General features: G+C 37.5%; 2 protein-coding genes across 5 annotated transcripts; one reads left to right on the top strand and one right to left on the bottom strand.

Moving 5' to 3' along the window:
• Positions 1–11793: 11793 nt before the first annotated feature.
• On the top strand, positions 11794–13417 carry LOC141527346 (uncharacterized). 4 transcript variants are annotated; one of them, XR_012479182.1, is made up of 3 exons: positions 11794–12610; positions 12711–12903; positions 13264–13417. XR_012479182.1 is itself a non-coding variant. In XM_074242767.1 (3 exons), exons 1-3 carry the CDS (start codon positions 12589–12591, stop codon positions 13265–13267), a joined length of 237 nt encoding a protein of 78 aa, XP_074098868.1. In that variant the 5' UTR covers positions 12504–12588; the 3' UTR covers positions 13268–13417. The 4 variants fall into 4 exon arrangements, 2 of the variants coding, with proteins under 2 accessions (XP_074098868.1, XP_074098869.1); XR_012479181.1 differs by having other exon boundaries at positions 12693–12903; XM_074242767.1 differs by having other exon boundaries at positions 12504–12610; positions 12693–12903.
• Positions 13418–15739: 2322 nt separating this feature from the next.
• LOC141527597 (uncharacterized) lies at positions 15740–18354 on the bottom strand. The gene is made up of 2 exons (XM_074243164.1): positions 16572–18354; positions 15740–15750 (listed from the first exon to the last, which is right to left on the bottom strand). The coding sequence occupies exons 1-2, from the start codon at positions 18352–18354 to the stop codon at positions 15740–15742; spliced, it is 1794 nt and encodes a 597-aa protein (XP_074099265.1).
• Between the last annotated feature and the right edge of the window lie 488 nt (positions 18355–18842).

Here is an 18842-nt window from a genome sequence, read left to right as displayed (position 1 = left end):
TATACTATCCATTATATATATATATATATATATATATATATATATATATATATATATATATATATATATATATATATATATATATGTCGGAGATGACAATAGCCGGGTTTTTACAAGGGAACGTTGGAAAATCCCAAGCATTTTAGTTTATAACTAGAAATAAACTTTAGCATTTTAATTTTTATGATTTAATCCCTTAAGGAAAGTTTAGTAAGACTCTCTCGGAGCCTTTTATGACGGTCAACTTGGGTTGGAAAGACCACATGTGCGGGTCTAACGTAGCCACGATCGAAGGGACAGCAATACCAAAAAGACGAGACATTTTTAGAATTTGCAGTACGTAGCTTGTGTATTTTTTTATTTTAAAAGTAATTACTTGAAGGAGCTACAGATAGAAAACAGTTTCTGGTAATAGGCAGTTCTTCCTGAACAGTACACGAGAACGGGCTGCTGCTCTTCCGATCGTGGATTCGTTTTCCGACTTAAGTCTCTGATCATTCCTAACGTCAACGTTAATAATATTGTAATTACTTTGATATTGTTTATATTAACCCCGTTTGTCAAACTACAATTGTTTGTATCTAGTAATAATAGTAATAATCATAGTGTAGTGATTCTTTGTTATTGTACGTTATTAATAAGTGATTGTTGATATAAGTGACTATAGTTACATACTGTTAAATTGTATTACCTGTGACGTTGTACCATTAAATTCACAATAAAATGTCCAACAATAATAATGGCAGCGAGAGTTCATCTCAACCCAACGCTAATCCGACATCAGAAGTGGGATCGACGCCTGGTATATCAATGCAAGAGCACATGGCTATTTTACGCGAGTTGATCCAGTCGATCACTCCAAAGCCTAATACGAATACCAGGAGATTTACGTTGCCACGATTTAATCCAGAAACTTCTGGCTCTGATCCGGCTGCATGGAGTTCAGCTGTCACCATCATGATGGAAGAAAATCCGTTGCAGGGCAGCGCATTGTTTTCCGCGCTTAGTAGCGCTCTAGAGGGTTCCGCCGCACAGTGGTTAACTCAAGTTATGGTTGGAGGAACTATAACTTGGTCCCGATTCAAGGAACTATTTATTTCCCGTTTTGGGGGAAGAGAAACCGCAGCTTCAGCACTCATGAAAATTTTTAACGAACAACCGCTAAAAGATGAGACTACTGGAGCTTTCGGTATCCGCTTACGCTCTCTCCTCAAAGCCAGGTGGGAAAATTTAAGCATGGCGGAAATCATCAACGGCGTTGTTCTCTATCGATTAACGTCTCAAGATCACCGCGTGGAACGCACCGCGCTTACGAGCGAGGTAAAAACAGAAGATCAGTTCCTCAACGAAATGAGAGCTTATTCGTACGCGAAGAAGCGACCGTTTCAGTCATCTGAAAACTTGTCAAATCCAGACCCTAAACGCTCTAAAACTACGGAGTCACGGATAAAATGTCTTTTCTGCGGAATTCCCGGCCATAAAATAGCTGAATGTCGCAAAAAGTTATTTCTTGACAAGAGGAAACATCTCCATAGCCCAGAAGGGAATCGATCATCCATCGCCACCAAGGTTACCTGTTTTAAGTGCCACAAAGAGGGTCATATCGCACCGAACTGTCCGTCAAGGAAAAACAACAGCACCGGCGTCAACAACAATAGTAACCAACACTCAAGCATCGAACGCCGAGTGGACTTTTGCACCGTAGATGTTCCAACGGGTACAATGACCCATATGGGTGAGTCGTTTCCATTTTGCTTTGATTCAGGAGCTGAGTGCTCACTAATCAAAGAGTCAGTTGCCAAGAAATTTTCGGGCAAACGTATCAATGACGTAGTTTTAATGAGAGGTATAGGAGATAATTGTGTCAAATGCACCTTGCAAATTTTGTCTACCGTTTGTATAAATAGCTTTACATTGGAGATAGTCTTTCATGTGATTCCGGATAATTACTTAAAATATAATATAATGATTGGTCGTGAAATTCTGGGTCAGGGTTTTGAAATAAATATTACGCAAAATCACTTTACTATTTGTAAAACGAAAGTAGTCAATACCTGCGAAACGGTTCCTAGTGACATTAATTTTAATGAGATAAACACCGACGTTACGGGCAGCGATAAAACCAAATTAATTTCTGTTTTAGAAAATGTTAAAGATTCTTTTATCACGGGTTTTCCCCGAAACGAAGTTACTACAGGTCAGTTAGAAATACGTCTTATAGATCCTAATGTTACCGTTCAAAGAAGACCGTATCGACTCAGTGTTGAAGAACGGGAGATTGTTCGTGAAAGAATTGACGAATTGCTTAAAGCGAATATTATAAAACCCAGCAACTCACCGTTTTCTAGCCCTATATTACTCGTCAAAAAGAAAGATGGTTCAGATAGACTTTGTGTGGATTACCGAGAGTTAAATAGAAACACTGTTGCAGACAGATTTCCATTGCCTTTAATTTCAGACCAAATCTCAAGGTTACGTGACGCTAAGTATTTTATAAGCTTAGATATGGCTAGCGGCTTTCACCAAATCGGTATCCACCCAAACTCTACTGAATTCACAGCTTTTGTTACTCCCGATGGTCAATACGAGTACCTGAGAATGCCATTTGGATTGAAGAATGCGCCGTCTGTCTTCCAGAGAGAAATTCTTAAAGCTTTGGGTGATTTAGCTTATTCCTGGGTTGTAGTCTATTTAGATGACGTGTTAATTATCGCCAGTTCAATAGAATCAGCGTTGGAGCGATTAGAAACCCTTCTAAATATCCTCGTTAAAGCAGGATTTTCATTTAATTTTGCTAAATGTTCCTTCCTCAAAACATCGATTTCTTACCTGGGTTATGAAATTACTAACGGTGAGATACGACCCAACCCGCGTAAGATACAAGCTTTGAATTCTTTACCTGCTCCAACTACTGTCACACAACTGAGACAATTTATCGGTTTAGCTTCTTACTTCCGTAAATTCATCCCAAAGTTTTCACAGATTATGAAACCTTTGTATTCTCTTACGTCGGGCAACAAAAACATAGATTGGCAAGACAAACATGAAACACTCCGGCAAAAAGTAATTACCATCTTGACACACGAACCAGTCTTGATCATCTTTGACCCTAATTATCCCATTGAACTTCACACCGACGCTAGTTCCGATGGTTACGGGGCTATGCTGATGCTAAAAGTAGAAGGTAACAATAGAGTCGTAGAATACTATAGTAAAAGGACTAGCTCAGCCGAATCCAGGTATCATTCGTACGAGCTAGAAACCTTGGCTGTAGTAAACTCGATCAGGCATTTTCGGCATTATCTACACGGTCGAGAATTTACAGTTGTTACTGACTGTAATTCTTTAAAAGCATCCCAAAATAAAATCAATTTAAATGACCGGGTTCATAGATGGTGGGCTTTTCTGCAATCCTATACTTTTGAAATTGTTTACAGGGAGGGAAAACGAATGTCACACGTTGATTTCTTTTCCCGTAACCCAATTAACATCTCTTGTAAACCCTTTGAAAGGATCGAAGAGAAGCTCATTAATTTTACAGAGATATCGGAAGACTGGTTACTAGCAGAGCAACGTCGCGATCCTCAAATCTCGGAAATCGTTTCTAAATTGCACAACAATGAAAATACGGAGGATATCCTAAAGACGTACGAATTAAGATCCGGCACCCTTTATCGAAAAATTCAAAGGAATGGGAAGACTCTTTGTCTACCCATTGTCCCGCGAGGTTTTCGATGGTCCGTTATTAATCATATACATCAATCGATCATGCACTTAGGTTGGGATAAGACCCTTGAAAAGCTATACGAATACTATTGGTTCGAAGGGATGGCAAAGTACGTGCGGAAATTTGTAGAAAACTGTCATACTTGTCAAGTCTCTAAATCTAATTCAGGCAAGATACAGGCCGAGCTACACCCGATACCCAAAACCGGTATACCCTGGCACACTATCCATATGGATATTACGGGTAAACTAAGTGGTAAGAACGACTCCAAAGAATACATTATTGTACTCATTGACGCCTTTACAAAATACGTATACCTGTATCATACTCGCAATATAGATTCCCTTAATACAATAAAAGCACTTAAATCAGCTATCTTTATTTTTGGTAGTCCTTGCCGTGTAATTGCTGATCAAGGTAGATGCTTTACTGGTAAGGATTTCCAAAATTTTTGTAAAAGTCAAGATATTAAATTACACCTAATAGCTACGGGATCTAGTAGGGCAAATGGTCAGGTAGAACGCGTTATGGGTACTCTAAAGAATATGCTCACCGCAGTAGAAACGACTGGACGTTCATGGCAAGACGCAGTAGGCGAAATACAGTTGGCTTTGAATTGCACTACCAATCGCGTTACCAAATCTAGTCCTCTAGAATTGCTCATTGGTAAGGTGGCAAGACCTTACGGATTTTTAGCGCATGAAAACTCTGAAGTAAGAGAAATAGATATCTCCAATGTAAGACAGCAAGCTATAAGTAACATCGAAAGTAATGCTATTTATAATAAGAATAGATTTGATAAGACTAAAGCTAAAGTAATTAGATTTAATATTGGCGATTTTGTACTGTTAAAAATGAAGAGAGAAATCAAACTAAATTAGATCCGAAATTTAGGGGTCCATTTGTAATAGCAGAGGTTCTAGAAGGAGATAGATACATTTTAAATTCAGTTAGAGGCAAAAGAACGTATAAATATAGTCATGATAAGTTAAGAAAGATGCCGCAAAGTTGTGTTCCTAGTGAGTTGGATCATAGTGATCTTGAGGACGAAAATAACTCGTTAAGTGTAGAAAGCACTGAAGAGCATTGACAGTAATTTAGATCAAATAAACCTATACCACTTGTCCAGTGTGACAGTGGAGTCTAAAGAAATTTAGATGTGTTTCTATACCACTTGTCCAGTGTGACAGTGGAGTCTAAAGAAATTTAGATGTGTTTCTATACCACTTGTCCAGTGTGACAGTGGAGTCTAAAGAAATTTAGATGTGTTTCTATACCACTTGTCCAGTGTGACAGTGGAGTCTAAAGAAATTTAGATGTGTTTCTATACCACTTGTCCAGTCTGACAGTGGAGTCTAAAGCAATTTAGATGTGTTTTTTTGTTGGCAATTACAGAAAATGAAATTCACCAGAATCCATATCTCGTGAAACACAACTGGCACTAGCGATCATAAAATTTGATATTTTGTTATACACAACCTTCTATCCTCTGTTGTTCGATTAGATCCCTGAACTAGTAGATTATTTTAAGTTATTCGTTGTCTAAAAGTCGTTAGTTCGACTCTAACCCTGAACAAAACTAAATTTTAGATGCACCCGAGGACGTGTGATCGTCAGGATGGCCGTGTCGGAGATGACAATAGCCGGGTTTTTACAAGGGAACGTTGGAAAATCCCAAGCATTTTAGTTTATAACTAGAAATAAACTTTAGCATTTTAATTTTTATGATTTAATCCCTTAAGGAAAGTTTAGTAAGACTCTCTCGGAGCCTTTTATGACGGTCAACTTGGGTTGGAAAGACCACATGTGCGGGTCTAACGTAGCCACGATCGAAGGGACAGCAATACCAAAAAGACGAGACATTTTTAGAATTTGCAGTACGTAGCTTGTGTATTTTTTTATTTTAAAAGTAATTACTTGAAGGAGCTACAGATAGAAAACAGTTTCTGGTAATAGGCAGTTCTTCCTGAACAGTACACGAGAACGGGCTGCTGCTCTTCCGATCGTGGATTCGTTTTCCGACTTAAGTCTCTGATCATTCCTAACGTCAACGTTAATAATATTGTAATTACTTTGATATTGTTTATATTAACCCCGTTTGTCAAACTACAATTGTTTGTATCTAGTAATAATAGTAATAATCATAGTGTAGTGATTCTTTGTTATTGTACGTTATTAATAAGTGATTGTTGATATAAGTGACTATAGTTACATACTGTTAAATTGTATTACCTGTGACGTTGTACCATTAAATTCACAATAAAATGTCCAACAATAATAATGGCAGCGAGAGTTCATCTCAACCCAACGCTAATCCGACATATATATATATATATATATATATATATATATATATATATATATATATATATAAATATATTCATATATAATGTATATGTACATTATAATAATTATTATTATTTAATGAGAACCTCTACTACTAGCGCTGCGAATTCACACACACACACACACACACACACACGCGCGCGCGCGCGCCACCCCCCACCTCAAAGGAGTGGGATGCGCCAAAGTTGCACCATACTGCTTATAAACGAGCTGTTAGCATCTTTAGAAAAAGCTTTTACCCCTCGAGATACTCTCGATGCATTGCAAACGCGTATGTCTAACATTTATCAAAGAACTGGAAAAAGCGCTCTTCAATACGGAAACCGTGTAAATGAACTTCTAGACGATATTTTAGACGCTATAGGTAGAGAATGTGGGGCAGACATTATTTATGGAATTAAACGCCGCGCTTTTGAATATGCATGCAATTGTTACATTACCGGATTAAGTAGTAAAATAGAATTACAAGTGCGCCAGAAGAAACCAGCGACGCTTCAAGCTGCGATCGACCTAGCTATCGATGAAGAAGAGTATTACAAAAATCGATCCCGACGAACCCGCGATGCACCTGAAACGGTTCGAGTAAATAAAGTTGAAGCCACTAGAACGGCTGATGACGATAAATCCTTTCTTTACTGTCATAACTGCCGCCGGACCGGTCATAAAACAAGGGATTGTCGATACAATGGTCGTCAGGAATCTTCCCACCCATTTAAAAAACGTCAAGGTTACTACGATCGAAACTATTCAAATAAACGCCGTCGAGATGATCGTTACAACTATCAAGCGCAGCCTCAAAACAACCCCGATAATTTAAACTCCAGAAATGCTCCTCAAACGAGTGCGTTGAGGGACATAGCAGCAAAAGCACTACCACACACCACCGAATTAATTACACTTTCAACACAGAACAAACAACCCAACTCCCAGTCATCATCTTAGACCACTTCTCTCTCGACACTGACCAAGGCCATTTCTTAATCGACACTGGCTCCCAATTAAATCTCATCAAAGAAAACTCAATTACACCTGATACCTTCAGGCCGCTTTTAGCGTCACCTGTTAATAAGTTGTTTCCTTATTTAATTTTAATTTTATTTAAAAAAAAAAAAAAAAAAATTTTCCAGTTGTGAGGAAGGTCATTGGTTGGATTCGCCGCGACCGAGTCGCCCTCGCGCGGGTAAAACCGATCGAAGCTCAATTGCCCGCGAAATAAATTTGAATTGCGGTTTATAATTTAAGTTAGATAATAAGTTAGCGTTAAGATAAGGAGTATTGTTCGGTACTATAGACGACAGCCATTTTACCCGAGAAGAGGATCATCGACGAGCATCATCGACGTGGGATAACCCCAAGAGAATCACCTATGACGGAAAGCTGACCCGAGGATCAAACGACGGACTGGTCAGTCTACGGGGCTGAACGAGTGGCGCAGGCGCGAAGTTGTCGAGCTGGCTGTTGAGCGAGCCAATGCTCCAGTCAATAGAGCAAAATAAGTCGATACTGGAAAATTGGACAGGCAGAGCCATCTCTGGAGCGTCAAGCAAATCAAGTGCCCAGAGAGAGGGGAGAGCAGCCAGGCGGGCAACAACCAAGCCATGTTTCTTCCTTCCACGTGTTCCCGCGACAATAAACAGACGCTGATTTTTTTTTTGAGGTTGCTTTTACACTGCGACTTTTCTGGATTGGTTGTGTCAGTTGCTGTACATTTTTTTTTCTTTTGTTATTTATTGATTGAAAGTAAATGTTACGACGACGTGAATAATAATTAATTATCCGTGCGACGGACTATCGATAATTTTGAGCAATAACCTACGACGAGAGAGTTGATGTGTCAACTATAGTGACTGACGCAATTTCTATTGTTGGAAATTTCTTTTTTTTGTACATCACACCGTGTTGAGACGCGGAGGTCAATTCGACGTGGAAGCCGAGGACGACGGAGCCGTGCGATCCAGCCAGGACAAAATTCAATTGCTGTATTTTCCACTGCTGTCATTTTTTTTGGGAGAACGACGCCTTCTACCAGGGTAAGTGGTCTCGTCTTTGAAAAATCTCGTGGGATTCACGTACTCGGAAGAAGATTACGAGTGACTTAATTTTTTTTTGTTTTGTTAATTTTTTTTAAATTTTATTTCAATTTTATTTTGTGCATTTATTCCGGAGATTATCCCACGAGGTATTTCCGATACCAATATTGATTGTTGTGAATCGATTATTCACATTCTTGTGTATTGCTGTCATAATCCCGATTATTGAGCTTCGGTCGTGCGGGTAATGCGCCGGTTGGGAGTGTTGTGTTGACAAGGTCAATCTAAAGAATTGGAGAAACTTGACGCTAAGTTTGGTTGGAAGATTTCCATGCGTATTTTTGGATAACTACATTTTTTGCGCCGGTGTCTGGGGTAGCAAGGACACTTTATTTGTTTAATTTAATTAATTAAAATTAATCAAAATTTTGCGACGATTCATTTATTCAACTTCATTAAGTATTTGTAATTAAACAATTTTGGGGCGAATAATATGCTGGATTTAAAGAATTATTAGTACTGAGATTAATAGTCAATTTAAATAAGTACTAGTAAGTGAACCATTGTGCGACAATTAATGGTGTAACTCAACTAATTAGTGTGAGTTAAAGTTTGCGACGGTTATTTTTTTTGGATTTATTTAATTATAAGTGAAATTAAATGCGACGTTAAATTGAACGCGGCATACGATTTTGGCTTATTTTTGGGAATTTTATTGTTGATGGATGAACTGTGATTTTGATATTGAGATGCTTTGGACATTTAGTTTTGTTAATTAAATCCTTGCGACTTGTTCTTCAATGAAATTAATTATTAATAATTGAATTAATTGCGGCGTGCGAAATTTGATCTATTGATTATTGTGATTTTGTTATTCCGGCGACCATTTATTTTTTTTTGTCAATAAATTAGAATTAATAATAAGATCTCGGCGAATTATTAGTACCCAGACGATCGTTCCTAGTTCCTCTTTAATTTAGGTTGCACCTTTTACCCGCCACCTCGACGAAGAGTCTCGGTTCGAGTAAGCCGGACACGACGTGAGTGGAGCCTAGCTCCTGGCGCCCAACAATAATAAAGCAGGTAGGCCAAATTTATTTATCTCGGACTTCGGCCTCGCTAACGCACGAGGTCGAAATACCCGTTATAACCTATGGAGAAATAACTTTAAATATCCGAAATATCGATATTAATTTCCAGATAGTTGACAATAATTTTCCTATAGAACAAAACGGTATCATCGGCATGTCTTTTCTTACTAAGCAGCAAGCCCTGTTATCTTTTAAAAAAAAATTACCCAGCTCTCTCATATTGGGAAACGAAGAAATTCCTTTTTACAAACACCCATCTTTTGATTTACCTCCACGAACTCGGAAATCAATTAAAATACCCGTCAAAAACTATAATTTGGAAGAAGGATACACTAAACGAATAGATTGTGGCCCAGGCATTTTCGTAGGAGAAGCAGTTGTTAAACCTAAAGACGGTCATATTAAAATTTTCGCGATCAATTGTACACATGATCGAGTAAACCTTACAATCCCTCCCGTTGAGCTCGAAGATTTCGAAGTCTTACCTCCTCTAGCTCGCTCCGCTCGACTGGGCAACCCAGGTATAAACGATCAACGTTCTTCAGCTGATCGCCTCACGAAGCTCACAAGCCTCTTTAAGCTCGATGATTTAAGTGAAGAGGAGAAAACCAGTATTCTCTCAAGCATCGTAGAAGTTCCCTTCCAATTTCATTTACCTGGTGACAAACTAACGCAACTAAACACGAAATAATCACTTCGGACGAAATACCTGTAAACGTAAAACAGTATCGCTACCCTCCGGTCCATAGAAAAGAAATTCAAAAACAGGTCGATGACCTCCTCAAAGACGGAATAATCGAACCTTCAGATTCTCCCTATAATTCTCCCCTCTGGATTGTCTCAAAAAAACCAGACGCTTCTGGGAAACCCCGGTGGCGAATGGTCTTCGATTACCGGCGCCTCAATGAAAAAACTATCAGTGACGCTTACCCCCTTTCTAACATCACCGAGATATTAGACCAGCTAGGTGGTGCAAAATACTTCACTATACTAGATCTTGCTTCGGGATTTCATCAAGTACTCATGGACCTAATGTCAAAATCGAAAACTGCATTTTCAACCCCTTACGGACACTATGAATTTAACAGGATGTCATTCGGACTAAGAAACGCACCTGCTACCTTTCAAAGATTGATGGATCGTATACTCACGGGACTACAGGGTATAGAGTTATTTGTTTACATGGATGACATCGTCATCTACGCAAGTTCACTCAAAGAGCATACAAAAAAGTTAAATAATTTACTTGCTCGATTGAAGACTGCCGGTTTAGCCTTACAACCCGAAAAATGTAATTTCTTCAAAAAGAAATAACTTATCTCGGACACATGATTACAAAAGATGGAGTAAAGCCAGATCCTTCAAAAATTAGTGCAGTTAAAACCTTTCGAACACCTGCGAGTAAAAAAGAAATCAAATCTTTTCTTGGATTAATTGGGTATTACCGCAGATTTATAAAGGATTTTGCGAAGCTTGCAAAACCAATGACCCAGTTATTAAAGAAAAACGCCACCTTTCAATGGGGAGAAAAACCACAAATCGCGTTTGGATCCCTTAAGGGGTTAGGAGTAGTCAGAATTTTCAAAAAATCGATTTTTTTTTGCATTTTCTTAAAATATAATATTTTAAAAATATTGTGTGAAAATTTGAAGTGAATCCGACAAATTCTTTTCGAGTTATTTAACAATGACCAAAGGACACTCGGGTGCTACGTGGCATTCGAGAGCAGGTAGCTAGAAACAGCTGCAAGCAACCGACCTTTCGGGTTTCATTGTCATGAATATCTCCCCATTTTAATGTATGTATAATTATATATAAATCCTTCTACATATATTCACAATTTGTAGGTAGTACAAGAACTGAAAAATAATTTTTGGTTGCCAGTATACCTGTAGTCGTTGCACTGATCAGTCGATAGTTTTGTGATAAATTATTTCTCAAGTGAATTAAATTATTAACCATGGGACGTGATTCTAGAAAGGTTTCAAGAGAACTTCGGAGTTCTGAAAAAATTAATAAGTCGCGTTCAGTCAAAAGAAAGAATGTTTTTAATCCGAAAACAGCCGAACGTGATGAAAGTATTCAGAGTACATCTTCTAAAAAATTAAAACAAAACACTGAAGATGATGTACCTGAAGACAGCAGTACTGAATTTCGAATAATAAATTTTATTCAGGTATTCACTGCAATTTCTGCTCTTATAAAATGTAAAAAATGTGATGGAAATGTAGTGTTTCAAACAGCAAGTACACGTGGGCTGGGATTCAAAATTGTAGTTGCATGTAATAACTGTGGAAATGAATATATTCCTTCCTGTTCTTTCGTTGGGCATTCTTATGAAATAAACAGACGTTTCATTTTTGTAATGAGAATACTAGGAATAGGATACGAAGGATTGTGCAAGTTTTGCGGCCTGATGGACATGCCGTCTTTTTAGATAAATCTACGCATACAATTTTACTGAAACAGATTTTGAATTGTAGTAAAACCGTCGCAGAAACCTTCATGACGAAAGCTGTGAATGAAGAAAAGCAAGCAATGCCAACAACTGAAAATGAAGATATACATCATCTAACTGTATCGGGAGATGGAACCTGGCAACAACGGGGATATACATCGTCATTTGGAGTTTCTTCTATAATTGGCTATTTTACTGGAAAGATTCTTGACATAAACATTAAAAGTGCATATTGTAAGCTATGTGAGTATTGGAAAAAAAAACCAAATACTGTTGAGTTCTAGGAATGGTATCAATCGCATAAAGATGTGTGTTCTGCTAATCATAAAGGGTCTTCTGGGAAAATGGAGGTGGATGCGATGGTCGAAATATTTTCGTATTCTGAAACTAAATATGGAGTTAAGTATGCCAACTATATTGGTGATGGTGACTCCAAGACCTATTCAGGAATTATAAAATCAGATCCTTACAAAAATACAACTGTAAATAAAAAGGAATGTATAGGGCATGTCCAAAAGCGGATGGGGAGTCGATTACGTACGCTGAAGAGTAACCAAAAAGGTCTTGGTGGTCGAGGTAAGCTCACAGGAAAAGTAATAGACAAACTAACTGTGTACTATGGTTTAGCAATACGCCGGCATTGTGATTCTATTGAAAATATGAAATCTGCTAAATGGCAACCTTTTATCACTACGGCTCGAGTGATGAAAAACCGAATCATGATATGTGTCCAAAAGGCGAAGAATCTTGGTGCTCTTACCAGCGCGCTGAAGCAAGAGGAGAGCTTGATACCTATTCTCACGATTATTCTCCCTTACCTTCTGATGTTTTAAAAGCTATCAAGCCTATATACGAAGATCTTAATAATGAAAATTTACTTTCAAGATGTATAGGTGGATTCAATCAGAATAATAATGAAAGCTTTAACCAACTAGTATGGAAAATATGCCCAAAAACGGTAAATACTAGTTATACTATCGTACAAATAGCTGCATACGTTGCTATGTGTATATTTAATGAGGATATAAATTCATTATTAGTCTTGATGAATACACTAGGACTTAATTGTGGGCCTAATTCTCATCGGTATGCAGAAAGAATGGATGCTGCACGTATGAAAGTAGCAGATAAGCGCGCTAATGATAACACCCGAGAAGGTCGATTGCAACGTAGGCACCAGCAAATCGATATTTTGGAAGCTGCTATGACGGCTGAAGAGCTATTATATGGTCCAGGAATAGATGACTCAGTGTAAGTTATTAAATAATTCTTATAATTTGACATAAATCCATAGCAAAACATTAAATGCGTTTTTCTCAAAACTATGTTTTCTGAACTGGTGATCACTGTAACTTAAAAACTGCTCGGTAGATTTCAATAAAATTTATTGTACTTTTGAAAAATATTAAAAACTCGTGCCTGATCGAAGGATTTTTTTTTTTTCAAAAATTTCGATTTTTTTTTAACAATGAACTGTTGATTTTTTCCCGAAAATCTAGAAAAAAATTTCCTGAAGCCGCCATTTTGTTAATTTCGAAAAAAAAAAAAGCTTCGATCAGGCACAAGATTATCTATTAATAAAACTAATTTTTCTTATCCGATTGATTTTAGATGAATCTCCAAGGACTTATGATGATCACCGCAAAGGACTTCGGGAGGAACGGGCTTTACAAAAACAGCGATAACTTTTTGAATTATTAATTTTTTTTTTTTGAAATTTTCGTGAAGTCAAATCGAAACGTGTTCTAATAAAGCCATGTTTTTATTTTTGTCAAATAAAATAATTAACTACAAAAAAAAAATTATTGAAAATCATCATTTTTTCAGGCCTCTGAGTACCCCTAACCCCTTAAAAACATCATTTGTTCCGATCCGATTTTGCAATATCCGGATTTTAGTAAACCTTTTGTCGTTACTACAGACGCATCAAATTACACTCTCGGTGCTGTTCTGAGCCAGGGAGATATCGGTAACGATCTTCCCATAGCGTATAGTTCGCGAACGTTAAGTGATACCGAATGCAGATACTCTACAACGGAAAAAGAACTTCTTGCTATTATTTTCGCGGTAAATCACTTACGACCCTACCTGTATGGTCATACATTTACCTTCGTGACAGATCACCGTCCGTTGGTATGGCTACATAACGCCAAAGACCCAACTTCAAAATTAATGCGATGGAGAATCAAGTTTAACGAATACGATTATAACATTGTTTATAAACCTGGACGAATAAACTCTAACGCTGACGCTCTATCACGTAATCCTTCTGATACCACCTATTGCAAATGTTGAAACACTCGTTGGCCCAAGACGTCAGGAACAGGTGCTTATCTGCGCAGATAATTCACCCGTTACTGATTTCGACGTGGATATCGAGTACGAAGCTATTATTAGAACCTGTTTCTCTGCTAGCGAGGAACTGGTGCAAGAAAACTCAAAACGAAACAAAAATGACGCGGTTGACTGTACCTCGGACTTAAATAATTTGCCTGTGCGCTTTGTCGGTGTTCCGGTCCAGTGCCCCATTCCTGGCCGTCTCCAAGGGCTGGCCACAGTGCAACAGGTAATGACGACAAATCCCATACCTGCAACGGGGGAATACCATCACCGGATACAGTCACCCGCACAACCAACGCAGACGATCGAAAATCAACCAGAAACTACTTCTATATCCTCTTCTTTTACCTACAGTAAAGACTTTCTAGCCATGAGAAAAGATCACTTAGTTCATTTCATACCATCTAATTATGAATTTATTTCTGAAACTAGTAAAGAACTGCTTGAACAAGACCGATTTTCCATCGATAGTATAAAAGAAATCCCAGTAAATGTCGGAGAAGCAGTCGCTCTTAAATACGGACAATATTACGTATTTCACTTAGTCGTCAAAGAAAATCCGTCCGCGCCGGTTAGTCTAGAAAACATAAACTTATGTATTCAAAGTTTGAAACATCTGTTGAACGGATTAAAAATCTTTACCTGTAGCTTTTCTCAACAACAGAAGGACCTAGACCCGATATCGTGGTGTACATTAGAACAAACACTCAAGTCTACCTTCTCGACCCAAGGGTATACGATCACCATCTGTACTAATGAAATTCAATTTCCTTCAAAGCCCGAGCAAACTCACATTCTCCGTGAATGTCATGAATCAGTCATAGGTGGTCATAAAGGAGTCTCTAAACTCTACAATCGTATTCGTGAAGACTTTTTCTGGGGAGGCATGCGAAAAGACATTGCAGAACTCGTCGGAACTTGTCCAAGTTGCCAAAAATTTAAACTCACTAGGGTGAAAACCAAACAAACCTTATGCATCACCGATACTCTTCGAGTAGCTTTCGATAAAGTCCAAATGGACATCGTTGGCCCATTGCCTATAACAGAGACTGGTAAGAGGTATCTTCTTACCCTCCAAGATAATCTCACTAAATACTCTGACGCTATCCCTCTTCGCAACATAGACGCTGTCACTGTTGCACTCGCTCTAGCTGAACAATTTATTTCCCGTTTCGGTTGCCCTAAATCTATCCACACAGATCAAGGAAGTAATTTCATGAATAAAGTAATGAAAACATTTTGCCAAATTTTTACGATTCAACAAATCAGATCTACCGCTTATCATCCCGAATCTCTTGGATCTCTTGAACGAGCTCACCACACTTTCATCGAGTATCTCAAGCATTACTGTAATAAAAGAGATTGGGATAAATGGATAGGATTCTCTATTTTCTCCTACAACACTTCAACACACGAATCTACAGGTTTTACCCCCCACGAATTTATCTTCGGGAAAAAAGCCTGTATCCCCTCTGAGTTCTCTAAGCAGCAGGTACCAAAAACATTCACCCAATATTTCGAAGACCTTCTCAATACCATTGTCACGACTCAATCAACCGCAGCCGACAATTTAAATAAAGCTAAGAATGAAATCAAGAATCGGTATGATAAAAATATTCACCCACGTGATTTCAAGGTGGATGATTATGTCTATCTACTCCGAGAACCACGAACTTCTAAATTTGACCCCCACTGGGACGGCCCATATAAAATAACTCATTCAGCGATTTAAATGTAGAATTAGCTATTAAGGAAAATCTACGTAGAATAGTTCATAAAAATAAATTAAAATTAGCACATATTAGACCAGAAAACTTATCTGATACGGCATAATAGCAATTCTATACTATAAGAAAATCTGCGCATGTGATTTGTTATGTACGCGAAACTAAATTTAACATGAAGATTATTGTAATAAACTATTTTATCATTCAGGAAAAGCTCTTATTTACAAAGCTTTTCTTTATAGGAATGGAGGTTTTTTTTTTTTTTTTTTTTTTTATTAGAAATATAAGAGAAGGCTCGAGCAACAGCTCACTCTGCTGTGATTACATTGAGTTACATATAATTTTACTTATCTACTAAGGCTCCTTCAAGAAGTAATACAACACTTATGTTAATTTTAATACTCTAGCTCCATCTAGTATTTATTTCGAAAAAGGCACTTTTATTTGATTTGAAATGTTTCTAGAGTAATAAAAACGAAAAGAACGATATATAATATATATTAAACAAGTTAAATTAGATATTAATGTCAATAGAATTAATAAATTTTGAAATCGGTATCACTACTGCAGGATTCATCTCGCTAAGAATGGCCTCGATGTTATAAGGGGGGAAAAATTTAACTTTTAAGAGATCATTTAGAAGAGCAGTTCTAGGATTATCAAATAATTTACACTGAAAAAAAACGTGATTAGGTTCTTGTATAGATTCTTCGCAAGGACACTGACTTGAATCTACGATTTTAAAACGATGAAGGCTCTCCGCTAAGGAAGTGTGACCACTCCTTAATCTATTTATTGACACAATAGTTTTTCGTCTAAATTTAAAGTTTTGAAACCACGGTTGTGCGTTACCTGTAGAGAATTTGGTGAAATAGTTTTTTCCTTTTTGTCTGCCAGTACTACCACTCCATAGATCAAATTTACGTTTAATTTTTTCTTTCCAGATGTTTTTAAAATCGGAGGCTGGGATTAGAAGCTGGGTGTCTATACCTCTCATTATGCTATCTTTGACTAATTGATCAACTGTTTCATTAAAACCTATGCCTACGTGAGCTGGTATCCAGAACAATTTAACTTTTTTATTTGATAGAGATAGTCTATATAATTGATCTTTGATAGTAAGAATAATTGGTTTTTGTCGCTCAGAATTATAATGATTTTTAAGAGCACATAAGACACTCCTGGAGTCGCTGAAAATGTAAAAATGGGACTCTTTGCTTTCGAATATAGCTTGAAGAGTAGTCGTGATGGCCATGACTTCGGCAGTGAAAATAGATGCGAAGCCGACAAACTCTTTATTGCTCATTTTGGAGCCGTCTGTAAACCAGCATATGCCATTGTTCAGTTCGTATTTGAAGATGGATAAAAATTGGCTATTAGGTTCAGCTGTTTCACGTAGAATTTTTCCTTTTTCTAGGTCTATATCTGGTTTATACCATAACGATTCATAAGCATAGCTGTAACACCAGGGTCTATCAGAAGAGGCTATATAATTTTGTATAGGTATTAAATTCCCGTAACCTATTAGTAGTAGGGGTTTAGAGTTTCGTACAAACGTAGGGTTGTTTCTCCTTGTAATCAGTTTGTCAAGAACAGGCGATAGTGGATGAGCAGAATTAGATTCAATCCTAGTCAAATAATTCATGCATAGATATTGGAAGCGAAAGCTGATCGGTGGCTTTTTGGCTTCAGCCAGCATAATATTGATTGGTGTCGATTTTCTGTATCCCATAGCTACCCTGATGGCTCTATTTTGAATAACTGTAATTTTCTTCAAGTTTTTAGTTGATAGTGGATGAAGTAAAAAACCACCGTACTCAATTCGAGATCTTATTAAAGCTTTATAAAGTCGTAGCATAACACTAGGATCAGCACCTGACCAGGTAGTTCTTAGATAGCTTAAAATAGCCATTGGCTTGATACACTTTTCTCTGGTCGATTCTATTTGTTGATCCCAGGTAAGAGAATCATCAAAATATAAACCTAGAAGCTTGAAAACCGATTTCGAGTTGATTGTTTCTCCCCTAATCTTCAAAGACCATATTTTTGATGTTATTTTCTTGCTTTGACTAAAAACGCAAAGTTGATTTTTGCCAGGAGATGGTTCTAATCCTCTGGAGTCCAAAAAGTTCATAATATCGATCATAGTGTCCTCTAGGTTTTTAATTGCTCGTTCAGGCTTTTTAAAAATTGCATAGTAGGTCGTATCGTCTGCAAATTCCATGAGTTGGCATCTTTCTAACGGAATATCTTCTAGTGGAGACGTATATAATGCGTAAAGAATTGAGCTTAGAACTCCTCCTTGAGCAAGACCCTTGAAAACTGTTCTTTTTTCATCAAATTCTTCATACCTGAATGTCAAGTGCTTACGTCCAACTAGATTGTGTACAATCCTGAGATATAACTCTGGAACTCCTATATCCTTTAAAGTTTCGATTAGAACCCCTGGTAAAACGTTGTCGTATGCGCCTTTAATATCAATGGATAAGCTTGCTAAGATTTCATCGTCATCAAAAGCATTCAGTATTTCAGCGGTAAGTAAGATTAAATTGTCCATACACGATCTTCTTCGCCTGAAGCCAAATTGCTTATTTGGTAGCTTTTTATTGTACTCCAGCCACCAGCTCAGTCTCATGCTTAACATTCATTCCAAGGTTTTTAAGATGCAGGATGCCAAAGAAATCGGGCGAACTTTTTTGGAGTCGCCTTTAGGTATAAAAAAGACCGTATATTCTCACCATTCATTGAGAAATGACCCAGTAAGATAAATCTCGTTGTACAAATTTAGCAGCAGCTCACGTAATTTTTGTGGAAACTTTTTGAGGATTTGATAGTCTATTCCATCACATCCGAGACTGCTTTTGGGGTTGCATTTATCCAATGCGATGTCTAATTCTGTCATTGAGAAAGGTTCTTCGAGGAACTTGTCTCCACCCTCGTTGAAAAAATCGGGTTCGTTTTGCGGCACCCAGGATGGACATAACTGTTCAATAGCTTGCTTAACATTTTCTATCCTTTCTTCTAAATATTCATTGGTTAAATTAGATGTATTCCATCTGTACTTAAAGCTTTTTAATTTTTGCCAAATATAAGATGGATTAGTATATTTGGTCAGTGTGTCGC

The sequence above is a fragment of the Cotesia typhae genome, unplaced genomic scaffold (genome assembly GCF_013202065.1).
Source record: "Cotesia typhae breed Kobodo isofemale line unplaced genomic scaffold, CoteBio_Ctyphae contig_4, whole genome shotgun sequence".
In the NCBI taxonomy this organism is placed as follows: domain Eukaryota; kingdom Metazoa; phylum Arthropoda; class Insecta; order Hymenoptera; family Braconidae; genus Cotesia; species Cotesia typhae.
Note: the sequence above shows the minus strand (reverse complement) of the source record. Positions and strands in the feature narration are given on the sequence as shown.